The sequence below is a fragment of the Lonchura striata genome, chromosome 20 (genome assembly GCF_050655825.1).
Source record: "Lonchura striata isolate lonStrDom1 chromosome 20, ASM5065582v1, whole genome shotgun sequence".
Lineage (NCBI taxonomy): Eukaryota > Metazoa > Chordata > Aves > Passeriformes > Estrildidae > Lonchura > Lonchura striata.
In genome coordinates, this window is record NC_140722.1 from 12555640 (window position 1) to 12575260 (window position 19621).

The 19621-nt window shown below is 50.1% G+C and overlaps 1 protein-coding gene and 1 long non-coding RNA gene across 3 annotated transcripts in view; one reads left to right on the plus strand and one right to left on the minus strand.

The window, feature by feature from the left end:
* LOC116184343 (uncharacterized) overlaps window positions 1–721 on the minus strand; it is a 73266-nt gene extending 72545 nt beyond the window's left edge. For both annotated transcript variants that reach the window (XR_004149108.3, XR_004149109.3), the window contains exon 1: window positions 548–721. This is a non-coding gene — a long non-coding RNA (uncharacterized LOC116184343). The remainder of the gene's footprint in view (window positions 1–547) is intronic.
* On the plus strand, window positions 654–19494 carry APCDD1L (APC down-regulated 1 like). Its single transcript, XM_021553571.3, has 4 exons — window positions 654–1025; window positions 13357–13468; window positions 14521–15079; window positions 17419–19494. The coding sequence occupies exons 1-4, from the start codon at window positions 989–991 to the stop codon at window positions 18181–18183; spliced, it is 1473 nt and encodes a 490-aa protein (XP_021409246.1). The 5' UTR covers window positions 654–988; the 3' UTR covers window positions 18184–19494.
* Window positions 19495–19621: the final 127 nt, after the last annotated feature.

The following is a 19621-nucleotide window of genomic DNA, read 5'->3' on the forward strand; positions in this document are numbered from 1 at the left end:
TCTGTAGAGTGTTGAGAGGGTTTTAAAGGGACTTACCCCATTCTTTTTATGGCCCTGGTGATAATGAAGGGTCTGAGGGTGCCAGGGACACAGTGGGCAGGGGACCAGGCTGCAGGGATGTGGGAACAATCCCCTCATGGATGATCCCCTCGTGGTGTGGGGGGCATGGGGATAATCCCCTCATGGCATGGAGATGATCCCCTCATGGCATGGGGATGATCCCCTCATGGCCCGGGGCTGACGAGATGATCCTTTCATGGCTTGGGGATGGAGGAATGATCCCCTCATGGTGTGGGCATAGAGGGACGATCCCCTCATGGTGTGGGGATAGAGGGGCGATCCCCTCATGGTGTGGGGATGACGAGACGATCCCCTCATGCATGGAGATAGAGGGACGATCCCCTCATGGCGTCCCACAGCGCAGGCCGGGCCCGCGCCCCTCCAGGGCCTCCAAGACCTGGGCTCCAGGGCAGCCCCGAGGCCGCAGGTCGGGTGAGGTGGGGCCGGCCCCTGAGGGAGAAGCGCCAGTCCCCAGGCGGGAGCCCACCTCGATCTGTGGTGCCGGGCCGGGGCTGCCCTTCTCCTTCTCCTTCTCCTCCTCCTTCTCCTCCTCCTCCTCCCCCGCGTGTGCGGTGCGCGGCCGCATGTGGGGCGCAGGCGGCGGAGTCTCCACCTCTTCTGGCAGCGGGAACCTGTGGCTGCCAAGCTCCATTAAAGCCATCAGCAGCCGGGGGGACGCGCTCCGCTGCGAAGGCGGGGTGGGCTGCGGTGCTTTATTTTAAAATATATACTTTTCTGTTTTCGCCCCCCGCTTTATCCCTCCGCCAGGCTCGGGCTCAGCAGGACGCCTGCGGGCTGAAGCCGGGGTGCCGCCGCGGGCACCGGAGCGCCGGAGGCGGCCCATGGCTGCACCGCCGGGCGCCGCGCCCCGCTGAGCTCCGCGGGCACCGGCGGCGATCGCGCCTCTGGCCGAGACACAGCGGGCACCATGGTCCGGTGCTGGTGGCTCGCAGGGCTGCTCGTAGGTAGGTGCCACCGGCGGCCGCTGCCGTCCCGCGGCGAGAGCACGGGTGGCGGAGTCGGGGTCGTACTCTCATGGGGTCCCCGTCACCTCCCTCACCCATCCGGGCACAGTGGAGGGGCAGGAGCGGGCAGGAGGGTGCGAGGAGTTGGAATGCGACCGGACTGACTTTGTGGAGAGTGCAGACCGACAGCCTGGAGTGTGCAAGAAGTGTGCGAGGAGAGCGCAGCGGACTGGGGAGCGGGATGCAGGAAAAATGCAAGGGCAGTGCGAAGAGGGTGCAAAGAAGCGGCGAGGAGTGGGCGAGAGGACAGGAGGAAGTCTCACGGCGGGTGTCGGTAGGGCCGGAGCCGGGACGGGGATCCCGGGGTGCCCCGGCCCGGGCAGAGGCACCTGGCGGCCGGAGCTCCCCGCTCGCCGCTCCCTGCCCGGGTCACCCTCGCTGCCCGGCTGTCCCGGGCAGGTTTCATGCAGCCCCGGTGCCCGGCTGTCCCGTGCGGGGTTGGCTTCCCTCAGCCCCGGTGCCCGGCTGTCCCGTGCGGGGTTGGCTTTCCTCAGCCCCGGTGCCCGCCCGGCCGGGGCAGGGTTTCATTCAGCCCCGGTGCCCGGCTGTCCCGGCCCGGGCAGGTTTCCCTCAGCCCCGGTGCCCGGCTGTCCCGGCCCGGGCAGGTTTCCCTCAGCCCCGGTGCCCGGCTGTCCCGGCCCGGGCAGGTTTCCCTCAGCCCCGGTGCCAGCCCGGCCGGGGCAGGGTTTCATTCAGCCCCGGTGCCCGGCTGTCCCGGGCAGGGTTTCATTCAGCCCCGGTGCCCGGCTGTCCCGGCCCGGGCAGGTTTCCCTCAGCCCCGGTGCCCGGCTGTCCCGGGCAGGTTTCCCTCAGCCCCGGTGCCCGCCCGGCCGGAGCAGGGTTTCATTCAGCCCCGGTGCCCGGCTGTCCCGGCCCGGGCAGGTTTCCCTCAGCCCCGGTGCCCGGCTGTCCCGGGCAGGTTTCCCTCAGCCCCGGTGCCCGGCTGTCCCGGGCAGGTTTCCCTCAGCCCCGGTGCCCGGCTGTCCCGGGCGGGGTTGGCTTCCCTCAGCCCCGGTGCCCGGCTGTCCCGGGCAGGTTTCCCTCAGCCCCGGTGCCCGGCTGTCCCGGGCAGGTTTCCCTCAGCCCCGGTGCCCGGCTGTCCCGGGCAGGTTTCCCTCAGCCCCGGTGCACGCCCGGCCGGGGCAGGTTTCCCCGCCGCGCTCCCGCGGAGTGCCGGGCGCTCCGCGGCTCCACCGCCGCTCGCCGGGACAGGGACGGGCGGGGGCCGCCCCGGAGCCCCGGGTTGGTGCCCCCGAGCTGTGCGATTGGGAGCGGGGTCAGAACCCCTTAAGCCTTTTCCGAGTGAGCGCCGTGCAAGGATGCCAGAAGGGCTGGCGGTCCGGCGCTGAGCTGGCCAGGGAGTGCTGGGCTGGGGCTCAGCCTCTGCCTCCCACCCGAGGCTCCCGGAGTGGCTGGGGTCGCTGCCCCTTCCCCAGAGGCAGTCGAGCATCCCCTTTGCCACCGCAACTCGTTCCTGTCCCGAGTGTGGTGCACGGAGAGCATCGAGCAGAGTTTAGTTACAGGAAGGGCTTAGAGGTGATTTTCGAGTTGGGAATTCTCCCTGGGAGATTCCAGCACCTGTCCTGGCAAGGGACAACCTCACAAGTAGCCTCCTGCTCCAGGGACGTGACTCTGAACCCCAGCTGTGCAGACAGACTCTCAAAACAGCACAAGCTGCATCTTTGCAGTTCCCTTTCAGAAAGGCATCTTTCAACCCCACGGTTCTTGGAGTAGTTTCAGAAGAAAAGGTTCTGGCTTAAGAGACCATATGGGAAAACATTAAGGCAACTGTGCTGTGAAAAATACACAAAATTATTTCTGTTTATGATGAAGAGCAGTCTGAGGGAGACTCCTCCATCCTCAGACAGTATTTTCCTAGGAAATGCAGAGGAGACACTTGGTTGGGACTCTTGAACAGAAGGGACAGGTGAAAGGAAGGATGGGAGGATGTCCCTAAGGGCCCCGTGCAGTCTGGACGCTGAAAATCCAATCCCTTGGTTTCTACTGCTCTTTTTACCACTTAGTTCACTCATCTGAGGTTTTGGGCAGCAAATACCACATTGGCCTGCCTCTCCAGCTCAGGGTTTAGTGATCAAGGCAAAAGAATGGTGTAGTGACAGCTATTGGACATTACTTGCATTAAGTGTAAAGGACCAGACTATAGAAAGAAATCTCTGAGCAGGGTACTTCTGTAGAGTTACTTTCCTGTTCTCCTTACGTGTGATCTTTGTTATGTGTTGTTTGCAAAATACAGCTGAGAAATATGAATGCTCTAAGTATCTTACTAGCTCAAGTTGCTCTGCTTAGGGATCTGTTATAATGCATTATGTAAGTTTACTCACTCAAGTGTAATTAGAATAATTCTTTCTTAAATCCTCATGCAGTTTCTCTTAGTCCAGTCTAACCTAAACTCTCTGCTTCTTGTATCTGATGTCACTGAGAGAATTTCCAATGATTTCAGTAAGAACAGAAACTGAACCTCAAAATAACTGTTTAAATACCAAAGTTAGACCCAGAATTCATTAAAATCAAAGCAAGCTTTGCTCACTGCACTGTGAGCAAGACAGCATTTTGCATAAGGCTGAACATTAGCATGAGCATGACACCAGTGCATAATTAGTTGAAAAACCACTTAAGTTAGGTAACTGGATCTGACTTTGGAGTCTCCTCCAGAAAAGAATCACTCATTCCTGGAAATGTCCCCAGAGATCTACTGAGTTTTACCTAAACTTTCATTAAAGTCAGTACATTTCAATAACACTGTGCTGATATTTTTCAGGTGTAGCTTCTCCTACATGGTTCTAACATGAAAGATCTATTCTTGCTTTCAATGTTTGTTTCTAAGTTTGAAAGTGACAGTGTTGAGGTAAGATAAGATCACCAGTTGCATTCAGTTAAGAGATTAGCAAGAGAATCCCATAAGTGATAGAACAACACTCAGCATAGAGATGTGTGTCTATTTACACAATAATGTGTCTGTTCTTACTACTAAACCAACATAATTGTCTTTGGTTAAAATATTTATTTGGTTAATGTTTACTTAGCTAATTTTTTTTTTACCAAGTTAGTGGTTTTTAGTCTTCATTTCTCATGCCAAAAAAAATCAACAACTAATGTGCTATGCTGGATTGTGTGATGTGACTCTATTTGTTCTCTCAATAATTATAGGGTTAGCCATGTTTCAAAGTATATGGATATAGATAAAAACAGGGCTGACACGTAAAAAAAGCACAAGGGGAAAAAATATTGTGTGGTTTCTATATTTTCCCCACAAGCACAAATTGTTGAGTAAGGAGATTTTCAAAAGCCAGAAATTGCTCTGAAGAAAACCAAAGCTGGAATCCAATGCTAGGGGAGGCTGCATCTGGCAGAACAAAGTTTGGAAAGAGGTTTTGCTTTCAGTGGGATCCTGTGTTTCCCCACAACAGAGCATATGTCATCTATAAAGACAACGCTTTCATGGGTGAGATACAATCACTGCTAAAATCAACCTCAAAATTAGGAAGCACCTATACAATGCTCTTACACAAGTGCTTTGGTTTTCCTACTCATTTGTTGTGGAAGATAAAGGTATGAAAGAAGAGAAACTTCCTGATTTTAAGATGGTGTATCTCAGATATAATAATCCCAAGAAACTGACAGTGAGAACGTGAGAATTTCAATGTGTAACCCTTCTCTTGTAGTCTAAGAGTGCTGCCAGAAACTGAAAATATGATTCATAGAACAGCTCCTTTTCTTCCCATTTTAATTTGTGTAAGATCCAAGGGGTTAGTAAGCTGCGATCTGTGGGTTTTTTTCTTTAAGGAGTTAAAAGGTCTCATGGTTTAAAATGCAAAATTAGAGAAGTTCTGTTTCTGTCTTAGAAAAGAAGCTCTGATATCTATTTGAAATGCCAGAGCTTCAGGGTGTTAAGGGATAAGAGGGTTGAAATCCATCATTATTTTTGAGTTTTATCAGGGTGATGGTGTGATAATTGTGGCTTTCATAGTGGTGTTTTCTCATTTTCAGTGAATAGCTTATCGAATCATCACGGTTTGAATTCAGCTGAAACTGAATGCTGCTGAGAAGCTCAGCTCCTGTGGCACTGTTAGACAGATATTTGGATTGGTGCAACATCTACTTACAGCTGGTGTGAGGGGACATAAATCAACAGGAGAAGTCTCATCGCAGAGTGCGTGAAGAGATTTGCTTGAGTTTAGATTTTAAAATCTTGCTTTAAACTTGAGTGTATGTCAAGCACTGAAAAAGTCCCCCATGGTTTCTGCTGGGTTAATAAGAAACATTGACAAATGTGTGACATTTTGGCCTTGTCTAACTCCAAGACTGTGGTCTTTGGAAGCAGCATTCTCCTGGCACTCTGGGATCAATGTATACACCAAGCTCCCCACTGAGACAATTGGATTCACCTTGTTCACACTCTCACTAAATCCACAAGTGCTGGACATGGCAAGTTATGGCTTGGCTCTCCCCTGTTGATACAAAAACACAATGACATGTTATTTTTAAAGCTTTTCAGAGAAAAAAAAAATCATATTTACCAGTTAGGCTGCCAGGAAAAGACAGACAAAAATATAAATGACAGCAAGGTTTTGCTGCAGAAAAGCACCCAGAGTTTGTTAGTTTTGAGTAGCAAAAGTCCTGTTATTTGATTATGCAGCACGTAGGTTGAATGTCAGCTCTGATTTTAGCATCTGTCGGCAGAGTTTAGGAGAACTGGAACACATCAAAACTTGGCTAATGTGGACAGGCTAAACAGTAGACTGAAATTTCAGGCTATCTAGAAACCACACCCAGACCCCAAAACACATGTTAGAAGTAACTTTAATTCTGTGCTCCAGCTGAACAAGTAACCTTTTTCTGTGGTCACTTGTGGCTCTAAGTTAAACGTGTGTGTGTTGCTGGTGTGGGCTCTGGATCAGTTTCTGCAGAGCTTTTTTCTTGAGGATGCTTTCTGCTATGACTGCTTTTGAATACCCATCTCATCCTTGGCTTTGCAGGAGCCAAGTAGCCTCAGAATATTAGATCCTATTAGATCCTACTTTTATTACTATAAACAGTATCCTTGTAGCAGTGCCAAGAGTCCTGTTGTGTTAGGTGCTAAATAAAGAGAGAACAAAAGGATTGTTTTTGCTTTAGTGGGTTTATAACCTAATTTCCTGGACTTAGATTTTCAGCAGTGAGTACTTGACATAGTAGGGACCTGCTGGGATTCCCAGCTGTGTCCAGCAGTTTAGTACCTATTGCAGTTGCTTCAGTCTCTATGTCCTGAAATGCCTTAGTGCGTCCGGCCCTCATTTCTAGTCCCATGGAGGCCAGGCAGGGATTCTGAAGAGCAGGACAGTGAACAATGTGCTTACACAGGAGAGCAGCTGTCCCCCGTGGGAGCAGGGAACTGGGGCGGCTCCATAGCAGTGGGAGACTGAAAGGCCACTCAGATTATCCTGCCAACTCCCTGCCTAGAGCGGGTCGTTCCCTGCTGAACTAATGCCTTGCTCAATCCCTCAAATCCTGCCAAGCAAGTGGACTTACGTTGCCTTCTACATTGTGCCTCGAGAAGTTCACTCTGCCTTACAAGCCACATGTTTTTCCTCTCTTCATTCACTCCCAACAGAATCCTTTTATTCACTGCAAGGAATTCCTTCCTTTCCTTGGTGTTTGTGCTTTGTGAATATTTATAGGCTGTTATCATATCCATCTTGCTCAGCCAGGCTATATGTACTTTGCTCTTTTAATCTTCCTTTGTAACTCAATCCCTCCCACCCCCTCATCATTTTTTGTTGTTCTACTCTCAATTCCCGCCAGTTCCAGTTGCTCATTTTGCTTTGGGTAAATGCTGTATTTATGTTAATATTATGTGGTGGGTGGTCCTCTCTGCACTCTTGGTCCATGTGAGTGATTTAGACGTTTGAAATGAGGTTGACATTTTATAGCCAAGCCATGGCTGATTACTGGTTCTACTCTTCAAAGCACTCCAGGAAAAAATATGCTTAGCAATCACTATTAAAAATGGCCATGATAGCCACTAATAAAGTGTCTGTGCAGGGGTTCAGGGGTACTGCCAAAACCTGCATGGGTGCTCTATACATTCAAAACAACAGTGTGGCATTAATTTCACATCCATGCACTGTTTTTTCTGTTGGGTTTCCAGCTCATCTGAATTAAAGAATATAGATGTAAAATCTGCCATTTGGTAAGAATGTGAATTCTGGTTAGAATTTAACTGAGTCATGATGGTACCCTGGGGTACCATTGTTCAGCATTGGACTGAATTGTTTTGTTTTTGTTTTGGAAAAAAAAAAAATGCTTCCCCCTGTGTGCTCTCCCCAGCCTTTCACTGTTTAGGCACCCAGGGAGTTAGAGATCTCACTGTGGTCTCACCTATCTCACCAAACTGAAATTCAAACTTTCAGCAGTTCTCAAGTAAAAAAGCTCTAACATCACCTTTCTTTCCTTCTTTTTCTTTTGGGTTTTGGTTACATATTTACCTGTGCCAGACTTACATGGCAACACTGATCAGAGTTTAACTCAAGTTATGGTATGTTAATGCTGTGAGTTCTCAGATTTTGGCTCACAGCAGGATCCTGTTCTCAACACTCTTGCTCTCTCTCCTGCCCTAGCTGGGCTGCCCAGTGCAGGGCTGGCAGCAGGACAGGCTCTGAGCTAAGGGCCAGTTGCCCCTGAGCTGACCACAATGGCTGGGCCAGCTGAGGCCATTGGGCTGCATGGAATTGCTGCTCTGTTCTCCAGTAAATCTTTTGACACTGACCAGTTTCGCTGTAGAAGAAGCACAGACTGGTCTGAATCTGTGCAACATCAGGGCCTGAGAGGAGGAACATGAAGTGAAATGGCTCCTGTCTCTGTCAGGACAGCAAGGATGTTGTGAGTAGAGCTCTGTTGTGTAACCTAAGAGTGATGTTTTGGTGAGCATGAACTGCAGGAGAGCTCTTGGGAGGGTGGACTCATGTCTGGCTCTCGTGCTTTGATGTCTTACCACAAGCCTCTGTGACAGCTCTTACATGTTCTGCTTAGTTCACCCCATTTGAGAATATGATGGTCTTGAAGGTCCTTTCCAGCCAAAATAATTCTGTGATTCCCCCTATCCCATTTCTCCTTCTTTTCTCAGACAGAGTGTTACCATCAGTTTATGGGGATGGGCATCTTCTGAATAAGGTGCTGATGAGACCTTTCCTACTTACAGACTCCCGTAAAATTGGGACCAAGCCCTTGAATTCCATTTACAGTGTTAGGCTTGGTTGTCTTTTGGGTAAACAGCCAGAGAGGCAGTTTTAAGAAGGCATTTTATTTAAATGTAGTTTATACTGAAGAAGATCTTTGGGGTACTTCTCCTTCCTCCCCTTCCCTACCACAATCTCATATGTCTTGTCATCTGTTGCTGGACATGACACTTAACAAGAAAAATACATGATTCCGTGATTCCAAGAGCAAAATATTTTATTCTCTAGTGCCTTTAAAACCCTCAGGCAACTCACCACAAGCCCTTCACTATTTTAATATTGGAAATGGGACAGAGCAGACAGAGCTTAGAACAAAGCCAGGCTAAAACCATAGAAAGGGATGTCTAAACTCATATGCCATTGCGCTAAATGTATGTGGTGAAAGTATGTTTTGAAAAACTTCTCTAAAATCCCAAACTTGGGACTTTTGAGTCAGCTGAGTTTCCTCTTAGGATCTGCAGGATTTCATGTGTGATTATGCTCAGCTGTGAAGAGGAAACTCAGGGTGATGCTCTGCAATGATAGTTCGTGGGTAATAGTTACTGTGGAAGCCCTGAGGGCTTAACTGAGAAACATTTAATGAATTCAAAGGATTTTATGAATATCATGAACTGAGCACCAGACTGGTGAAACAGCTAAATGCAAACATACCCATTTTACAGAAAAATAAGAGAAGGGATGAATAATAGAAATACTTTTCCAGAAACCAAACAGTGCTCCAGTGAAAGCACTGGCATCGTCCCTCAACCACTTGACCACATTCTGGCTTCAGTTCAGGGAGGCATTACTAATCAGGAAAAATGCTCATGCACTGGCTTAATTTCAAGCACATGCTTAAGTTTCACTGCAACCAATGAGACTTAAGTGTGTGCTTAAGTCCTGTCCTGAACTGTGTTCAATTTGCATATAGGCAAAATGCAACGTTCTGCTCTGATAGAGTTTTTAATCCCCAGTGGGCTATATTTAAATTTTATAACTTTGTAATATTATAATATAAAATTTATCTCTTCCCACAGAGCTATTCTCTTGGAAATGCTTTTTTCTGAGTGAATTAAAGGTACCACTAACTTAATCTCCACACAAATGCAAGAAAAATTGATTTGTTAAATATGACCATTTTGTTTGCTTCTAAAAGAATGCTTATTCCTTTAGTGGCTAACCCAAAACCCATTCTGTATTCTCTCAGGAGAGAAAAATGCTAAAGAAACACTGTTTTGCCGTGTTAATGAAGTCTGTGTGGAAAAGTGTAATTCACTTATGCAAAATACATTGATATATTTCTTATCACCCGTTTCTTTCCAGTCTGAACATTCCTCAGAAAATATCAAAGGTTTTATGTCATCTCTAAATGAAGAACTGTGTAATGCTCTGTGACTTCAGGCCCTGATCTTATCCCTGTGAATGGGTGACTAACTGAAACATTAGAATTATAAATGGGAATGATAAAATCTGGCCATAGGAGGCAATAACATGTAACAGATTAAACACTCTAGCTCTGGAGAAGAGCTGATCCACAGTAACTAATTTGTTGCAAACTGTAATATATGCATTTTCTCCTCCATTTATGAAGAAGCAGATGTGTGACTCAACTTTGCTTTTTTCCAGAGTCAATCTGCTTGGGGGAGCACAAACAAGATTTGTTTCCAAGGAGGAATATGACAGCATTTCTCTCTTGGTTGATGATTTTTTCCTTTAGAAGTGAGAAGTGAGAAGTGGCTCTGCATCTGGAGCACACAGCTCATGTGTAGCACAAGGCTCTCATTTCCAGGCTTGGCTGTTTCCTCAAAAATCTTCCACCTTAATTTTACCAACAATTTACTGTGAGGAGAAACTGAGACTTTCCAGTTCTGCCCTTTTTATCATTTGATGCCATGGCTCTGATTTTCCTGAAAGTAGTTTATACAAGTGAGGGTTGGAATGGTTGGTCAGCAGCTGCTGCTGTTTGCTCAAGGCTTGGTGTGGTTTGTGCTGATGGCAATGCCGAGCAGGCTCTGCCACTCCTGCCTGCCTGGGTGCTCGTGCAGCCCCTTGCTCCGAGGCTTTGGGCTGGTCTTTGGGATGCAGAATGCACTGCAAAGCTGGGAAAAGCCCCTGTTTTGTCTAAGTGCTGTGCTGGGGAGCTCTCTGGAAATGTTTGTGGTTAATCGATACAGACAGACGGCAGAGCGAGCGAGGGGGAGAGATCACAGACATTTTTTTAGGTTTTCCTATGAATGAGGATTTTTGTCTTGAAGATGAATTGTGAATAATTCCTTCCTCTTGCCTGAGCACTCTATAGAGCAGTTAATTTGTGTCTCTCTTAAGAAAGAGGAGCTGCTCTGATGCTCTTTACCAGGGGCTGAGTAACAGAGTGACATATGAGTGACAGCCACTTTATGCTGCTCTTGGAATAGAGAGGTGCTCTAACTACAGATTTTACGTCTGGGACTAAACTTTTCCAGCTTGAAAGGATGTTTGGATCTGGTGGGGCTGAAGTATTTGAGAGAGAAAAAAGCAGCCACAAATTTTGGACACAAGCCAATAGCTTTTGGTTTGAGGATGCATCCAGCTTGGAGTCTTGTGCACAATTAAGTAAGACAAAATCCCTAGGAATTCCCATCATGTCAAATATTTACATTCTGGAGTTTTTTTTCCTTTTTTTTTTTTTCTTTCCCCATGAAGTTTGATTCTGATTATAAAAATTCCCTTTTGTATTGAATGTGTCAAAATGCAGTGCTTGCATTGCCAAAGTGTCTTTGCTCCCAAACAATGTAGACTCTTAGTGTTTCTGCCAAGAGTAGCACGAAGGGTTCAGTGAGATATTGAAGCTTCTGCTGCAATAAACACACGCAGAGCTCAGTTTGTGAGTTGACTGGGTTATATTGTGTATCTTTTATAGCTGCATTCTATGTATCTATAGACTGCACTGATACCTCTAGAGTCTTTCTGTGGTTATGGGCAAGAGGAAATTTGACCCTTATGTCCATTATTACCTCTAATAAAAATACGGTTATTTTTTAGTTTACCGTATTCTCTAGGATAATAATTTTGTGTTTGTTTGAAGTGTGGTTCAGTTTGGACTGCCCTTGTTCTGATGACTCTCCAGTATTTAGGTCTCTTAGGGCAGTCAAATGAATCTTGGCATATTCTGAGTGTGAGTTTAAAAAAAAGCCCTGGGAGTAGGGAGCACACAGGACCACAGAGCACAGCCATGGCACAGCTGGGATGAGGATACAGATCCCCAGCTCCTAATGGCTCTCCTAAATAGGCACCCATGGGGCAGCCTCACACATGCTGCAGCTGCCAAATTAGAGGTTTAACTAATAGCAGTGGGTTTTGTCATCCCATATTTTCCCATTTTCACATGAAGAATCACAGGAACTGCACTTTAGGAAGCACGAGTGCAAGCAGTTGTGAAGGAGTTGGCTGTGCCTGCTCACCTCATCCAGCCCTGAAGGATGGTAAGAGCAGTGCAGTTGTGAGTCTGCTCCCAAAAGAGCAGAACTCTAATAATGTGTCTTTCCAGCTGTTTCATGCACTCCAGAGCAGGGGGAGGTACCAGAAAATGCAAGGCTGGTTTCCCTGGCCTTTGGGTACTGCTCTCCTGCTTCACTGGGGGCTTCCCTTTCCAAATGTTTATTCCTTTTGTGGTAGTTCAGGCTTTGTGTGCTTAAGTCTACACAAATATATTTCAAATGACCTGTAAAACCTTCACAAATGGCAGCAGCATAGTGAAGGCTGAATTTGTCCATCAGATAAAATTCTGAAATTACTAAGTGGGAATCCCTCTCCTTTTAGAGGGGATTTAGTGGGGTTCCCTCTCCAGGAGCCTCTGACTTGCACAGCAGACATTTAATTACCAAATTCCCACTTTACTTGGTCCAGAGTTTGTATATTGTGACTCTGTGTGTTCATCTCCTTGGCTGAGGCATGGGGTGTGCAAACCTTTCATATCCTCATTCTGTGGGAAGGTGACACACAGATATTGGATCTTTTGCTCCAGCTGATGGGCAGGCTGGAAAGCAACCTGCGTCCTATGGAGTGAATACAAGTTGGCTTCAAAATGTCCAGCACGCTCCTGGGTAAAATGCAAAGTACAGCTGCAGCAAACAAGCTCCATCTGGGCTCATAAAGCCCTGGCTGGGCTGAGCTCTATAGGGACAGGGGTCAGCTATACCACCGAGAATCAGTGGGATTTCGGGAGGAGCTTCACCGAGAGCTCATTCCGTGGTGCCATGAGAAGGGAAATCCCAAGTTTCTTAGAGAAGCAAGCCTGCAATGAGTTCCACAGAGTGCTTAGGCAAAGAGTGAATAATGTATAGGAATATATGTACATATGTGTGCGTGCATGCAAAGGTCTTCAGGATTTAGCTGAGTGTTCACACATTCCCTAAGCCAATAACATCCGTTGTTATGGGAAATGAGGTAAGTGACAGAATTACTGTCCTTATGGCGGGCGACAGGCGAGGCCAGCGTTCCCATGCTGTAATTCCCCGTTCCAGCCACTGCCTCAACAATAGCATGAGAGGGGAAGAACACGAACAAAGGGCACTCGGTTTTATTTGAGGATTTCATCTAAAAACCATTTGGATTCAGATGAAACTCAACTCGGAAAACTTGAGAGAAATAAACCCCCCCGTGTCCTTAGCTAAGGGTTTGGCGCTGAGCGAGCCCGCCGGGGGTCATTCGGTGTGCGGGGCTCGGCGCTGGGGGCTCCGCTCCGCGCTGACCGCGCCGACCGCGCTGACACCGCGCTGACCGCGCTGACCGCGCTGACCGCACTGACCGCGCGGAGACCGCACTGACCGCGCTGACCGCACTGACCGCACTGACCGCGCTGACCGCGCTGACACCGCGCTGACCGCGCGGAGACCGCACTGACCGCGCTGACACCGCGCTGACCGCGCTGACCGCGCCGACCGCGCTGACCGCGCGGAGACCGCTCTGACCGCTCTGACCGCGCTGACACCGCGCTGACCGCGCTGACCGCGCTGACACAGCGCTGACACAGCGCTGACCGCGCCGACCGCGCTGACCGCGCTCCCCCGTGTCCGCAGCCTGCGCGGCCGCGGAGCCACGCTGTCGCCAGCAGCTGCGCCACCTGCAGGACAGCGCCGGGATCGCCGCGCGGCTGCCGCCCCGCCTGGAGGGGCGCTGGGTCTCCACCGGGTAAGGCACCCCCAGAACCGGGTAAAGCACCCCAGAGCCGGGTAAGGCACCCCCAGAACCGGGTAAAGCACCCCAGAGCCGGGTAAGGCACCCCCAGAACCGGGTAAAGCACCCCCAGAACCGGGTAAGGCACCCCAGAGCCGGGTAAAGCACCCCAGAACCGGGTAAGGCACCCCCAGATACGGGTAAAGCACCCCAGAACCGGGTAAGGCACCCCCAGAGCCGGGTAAAGCACCCCAGAACCGGGTAAAGCACCCCCAGAGCCGGGTAAAGCACCCCAGAACCGGGTAAGGCACCCCAGAACCGGGTAAAGCACCCCCAGAGCTGGGTAAAGCACCCCCTGAGCCCGGGGAAGGCACCCCCTGAGCCCGGGGAAGGCACCCCAAACCCCCGGAAGGCATCCCAATACTCTGGGGACATGCCCCAAACCCCTGACAATGCACCCCTAAAACCACGGGGAAGACACCCCATACCCTGGGAGGGAACATCCATCTCAAAGCACCCCAGATTCCCAGGAACACGTCCTTAATGTCCCAGGTAAGCCACCTCGTTCTACTGGGAAGGCACCCCATCCACTGGGAACCATCCCCAGACCCCAGAGGATCTCAGAATGGACCCCTAAAGGCCCCAGCCCCTCAGTGCAGCTCCTGCCCGCAGTACAGCAAACTGTCAGGCAACAAGAAGAGAGTTTCCTTCTCCCCTTCCCCAAGCCCTCAATCCCATCTGGAGGAAGGCTGGGACCCCTGGTTGTCCCTAGAACCTCCTGCCACTTTCCCATCAGGGTGCAGCTCAAACGGGCAGAGCAGCCTTGATTCCTGCTGCCCTCCGCACTCCTGCCATGGACATGCCTGAAGTGTAAGGTCTCTGTCCATCACTTTCAGATTTTAGTAGCAGATGCCCAGACTGTAAAGCCACCCAAGGGTGGCCACCATGTGTGGGAGGCTCTTGCCCAGGCAGCTGATTCCACCTCTGCTCGCCCCTCTCCCACACCCCGGCTGCCCTGGCAGGGATTTCCCCCGTTCGGCCGTGGCTCAGCGCTGCTCTCCCCGCAGGTGTGAGGTGCGGCCGGGACCCGAGTTCCTGACCCGATCCTACCTCTTCTACACCAACCGGCTCTTCAAGGCCCTCCAGTTCTACTACTGGGACCCGTCCTGCCGCGACCCCTCCTACTCGCTGGTCATCAAGGGCAAGCTCCGGCTGCGCCAGGCCTCCTGGATCACCCGCGGGGCCACCGAGGCCGACTACCACCTCCACAAAGTGGGCATCGTGTTCCACAGCCAGAAGGCCATGCGGGAGGTGGCCTCCTGGATCAACCAGACCTCTGGCGAGGGCTGCCGTGGGTTCCTGCCCCCGGGGCGCTCCTGGGCTCCCGGAGCCCTGTACGAGGTGCTGAGCGCCAAGACGGAGCGCGACTGCACGGCGGCGCTGGGCTTCGCCATGCACGAGCTGAGCCTGCTGCGCGTGGAGAGGCACTTGCAGCCGCTGCTGCAGCCGCAGCAGAGCGGGAGCCGGCTGGTGGAGGAGCTGTACCTGGGGGACATCCACACGGACTGGGGGGAGAGGCTGCACTACCGCCCCACCGGCTACCAGCGCCCCTTGCAGAGCGCCCTGGTAAGGATGAGGTTCCCTCCCTGCACCGGGGCTTTGCCAGCCATTCCCTGGCTGTTCGAGGAGCACCTTGCAGCACTTGGGCCCCGCAGTCCCAAGGACACGCGGGTGAGGCAGTGCGGGGCTGCAGGGGTGGGATCCCGGGGCATGTGGGGTTCACCCTCTGCCTTCCTGAGAGAACAGGATGGGTGAAAGCTCAGCAAAACCAGCATGGGAAACAAGCCTGCACAGGCATGGGCCTGGAGCTGCCAGCTTTTGTTTGGCCGTGTTTTCCGAGGAAATGCAGTTTCCTTGTTCCCCGCACCAAAGTCAGCGAGGGCTTCAGGCTGCACATTGTTAGAGCCCATCTGCTCTGCCCTTCATCTGCTCTGCCCTTCATCTGCTCTGCCCTTCATCTGCCTGCCCTCTCCTTGCTCTTGGGCTGTGCTCCAGGCTGAGGGGAGCAAGGGATCTGCCATTAACTCTTCAGCCCTTGCTGCAATGCCAGTAGCACAGGAACTTGCCCCCAGTACAATAATGTTATTACACAGAAATCAGACTTCCATTTTGACATACGTAAAATTGAGCAGCCGACTTTGGTTGGCTTTTGTTATATTTTATTTTGGTTTTTAGCAACTTGGTTTATTCCCAGGAAAGCAGCTTTCCATCCAAATTGAAGCTGATCAAATTAGAAATGGTAGAGCAGTGAGATGACATGAAGAAACCTCTCTGAACTTTTCCAGATAGAAGGGAAATAAATGAAATAAAAATTATTTTGGGGCAGCATTTCCCCACACCTCAAACTACACCAACTGAACTTCGAAAAACACAGAGAAACATCCCTCTCCCTCTCCCTCTCAAAAGTAACATTCTCAAATTGGTTAAACTTGTATTATCTTGGGCCAAAACCATATATATGAGCAAAACCAGATGGTAAACATAAACACTTTAAAAAGTTAATTTAAAACCAAACCTAAAGATACTAAAATTCACTCTCTGAATACAGCCCTGTAATTAATCAGCCAACAGCTCTCCAATGGACCCGCACATGATGTCACCACTTGGCCATAATTAGAAGCTGCCATACATTAGAAATAACTTCACACGACTGGTTTAAGCAAGTAAGGGTTTTGGCTCCATGTCCATAGTGATAATTTTATTGGGCACAGGATTTTTCTTTTTTAAATTTTTTTTTTCATTTTCTGTGAACTGACATCCATTTGCCTGTGCTGTTGAGTTACACAGCTATGTCAGGAATTATTTTTAACTCTCTTTTTGAAAATATCACTCTTTTCCCCTTAAATTTATATCTGTTTTAAAGAAACCCATTCTCCCCAAATTACCTTTCATTATCAAAGAATTTCCTGCCTAAGGAGAGCATATATATTTGCCAACTTCTGGGATTATTTAGCCATAATGTACTGTGTACTGTCAGCACTCATTACTGTGACAGTAGCAGTAAAGCAAGCTGAAAATGACTAAATTACAGTAGACTCCAATCAACTTGCATGTAAATTACCCACCCTACAGTTAACTACTGAGTTATTTAACCTTCTTGCCTATGACAGTTCAGTAAAGATTAGCTCGTGTTCTAGAAAATTATATAATGTTCCAACCCTGCTTATTTAAAAATAAATCAGTTGTGATATATGAAGTACAAGAAAAATTTCCAAGCTACACAAAACCCCTGCTGGCAGCGGATCAGGGGCAGGGCTGCTTTGACTCAGCTCTGCACGGGCGGGGAAGCGAAGGTCAGGGCCCCCTTCTGCAGAGTCCTTTTCTTCTCCCGTTCTGGCTGCTGGGAAAACGCCGCGTCCCCCTCCCTCCCGTCCCGCTTATCCCGCTCCTCCCCCGCATCCCCGGACGTGGGAACGCGGGCAGGAACGGCCCGAGGGGGAGGCAGAACACCCTGGGCTGTCCTGGAGGTGCTGCAGCTCCAGCATCTCCCCACGGCCAGGTGTCACATCCTCCTTCATTCCCAAAATCTGCGGCGTCGTTCTGTTCTGGCACGGCCCAGCGCCCTCATGCTCACCCAGCTCGCCGTGGAAAACGGGCGGGGAGCACGCTGGCAGTCCCGAGGGAGCGCTCCCGTCCTGGCTCTGCCCTGGCCCGGGGCTCCTCCCGGGCTGACCTCCGCGGCCGGCACAGCGCGGTGTCCTTGGGCACCAGAATAGCAAAGAGCAGGGCAGCGCTTGATGCCCTTAATCTGCTCGGCAGCCTCGGCCGAGCTCCCCGCAGTTCCGCAGCCTGCTGTGGGCGAGGGGACTCGCGGCTTTTGAAATATTCTAGAATGTTTTGGTGGGGTTTTCTTTTTTTTTTTTTGCTTCCCAGTTGGCAGAACTGTTATTTTCTGTCTCCTGCAGCACCACGTGCAGCCTTGCCCGGCGTGTGCGATCGTCTCCAGGGCCGATGAGCACCACCCGCCGATCCTGCCCGCCCGAGCCGCGCTGCCCATGCAGCTCAGCGGCAGCTGGGTCAGCGCCCACTGCGAGGTCCGCCCGGCCGTGCTCTTCCTCACCAGGTACTTCACATTCCACGGCAACAACCACACCTGGGAAGGGCACTACTACCACTACTCCGACCCGCTCTGCAGGCAGCCCACGTTCACCATCTACGCCTCCGGGCACTACAGCCAGGGCATCCCCTCCTCCAAGGTGCGGGGCGGCACCGAGCTGGCCTTTAAAGTCACCCAGGCTCGGGTGACGCCGATGGACCAGGTGACGGTGCTGATGCTCAACTCCTCGGAAGCGGGAAGCTGCGGGCTGGCGGGCTCCTGGAGCGCCGGGGTGGAGCAGGATATAACACCCACCAACGGATGTTTGGCTCTGGGCATCAAGCTGCCCCACACCGAGTACGAGCTGTTCAAAACCGAGCAGGACACGCAGGAGCGCAGCCTCCTCTACATCGGGGAGCGGCCCACGGACGGCTCCAGCCCCGACAGCCCCGACAAGAGACCCACGTCCTACCAGGCCCCTCTGATCCAGTGTGCTGCAGCCTCAGAGGAATTCTCCAACTACATCAGTCTGAAATATGTGGGAAGAAAGGATGCTAACGGGATCGAAGCACTACAACCTTTGCCTGTGGCCTTTTTATTGTTTATAGCACTTCTGTTTGTAAGATGGGACTAGTTATCTCTTCAGGTACAGTGCAGAATTTAGATAAATCTTGGTGCTAGTGTGATTTTTATATCCTTGAAATGAGCACATCTGGAATCAGTTTTACTCAGATTTGGAAACACTTTTTAAAAACACCCAATAGTGAACGAAGCCAAGGAGATATGCCTGACTCCACACTGTTTGTCCTGTGGCTTTATTGCCTAATCTCTCCTCTTTGCGTGTAAATTTAATGTACTGACACGGATGCACTGCACATTGCAACAGATAATTTAGCAGCATGAGGGGGGAAAAAGTGACATCAATTAAAATTGCTGCTTTGAGCTTTTGACATTGCTAAGATTTAATCAAGAGCTTGATTCAGATGTAATTCAAACATCCGAAGTGTTGGCTGCTGAGTTTCTTTGAGGTTAGGTTCCCTCCCATCACACTCCTTTTTGCTGTTCATGCAAATTTAATCTGCAGAGTCAGTCAGCAATAAACAGTCAGCAAGTGTTCTTGAGAAGGGCACGGTTCACATGCCTCTTGCAGTTTACAGATATTTTCTGCACTTTGCCTGTGTATGTCACACACAGGGACCCACAAACACTTGGAGATGCCCAGAAGAGCCCTCACAGAGGGCTCGACTTTTCCACCTGACCCTGGGCATAGATTACAGTAGCTGGAAAACACTTCTGAGCACAACAGCTCCAAGCCACTGCATCCCTGCTGTGTTACCCCAGCTCTCCAGTGCAGTGCTGGCCTGGCTGAGCCATCAGCAGTGTCCCCGTGCCACTGCTGCCATGCCTGGCACAGTCACCATGTGCCCTGGGAAGGGAAAGATCCCTCGCCAGCCTTCTCAGGCCATGCATTTCCACTGCCTCCTTTTCAGCTACTGGCACAGCAGTTGTTATTCCAGCTCTCCTCTCAAAGTGTCACTTCCAGCCTCATTCCTGTACAGATGTTTTATAAATCTGCCTCTGGTGAACAATGAGCTGAAGAGATGCTCAGATCAGACAGCACAGTCAGGTCAAACTGATTCCTACTGACAAGCAGGACAAATGATGAAATTATATTCCCTGTCTGCTGCAGCTAAGCATCATATAACTTCCTCGAGAAGCCCTTCTCCAGCAAAATCCTCTCCAAATAAGCCTATATATCTTACCCACAAAAGATATTTTGTTAAAGCAGCTATGCAATAGCCACCTTCTTAATGCTGTATTTACAAACTTGCAGCTTGTACTTAGATAAATTATGGGGTTTATAACACAAAAATACTTAGGGGGGATCTGTACATTAATAATTCAAATGAGATGCTTATTAAATGCATTACAGTTGTGACACAAATGTTGTCAGCATGTTCACATGTTCCAGGCATGACCCAACGTTAGTCATGTACACAAACAGTTCTACTTGAAGGTGATACACAAAAGGGCCAGGCTTGGCTGCCTTGCCTTGGGTTCCCTCCCTAATC

Coding starts and splice junctions, on each gene's coding strand:
- APCDD1L (XM_021553571.3), top strand. CDS start 989: ATGGTCCGGTGCTGGTGGCTCGCAGGGCTGCTCGTAG. Junction 1,026..13,356: donor GCTCGCAGGGCTGCTCGTAG/GTAGGTGCCACC, acceptor CCGTGTCCGCAG/CCTGCGCGGCCGCGGAGCCA. Junction 15,080..17,418: donor GCCCCTTGCAGAGCGCCCTG/GTAAGGATGAGG, acceptor TGTCTCCTGCAG/CACCACGTGCAGCCTTGCCC.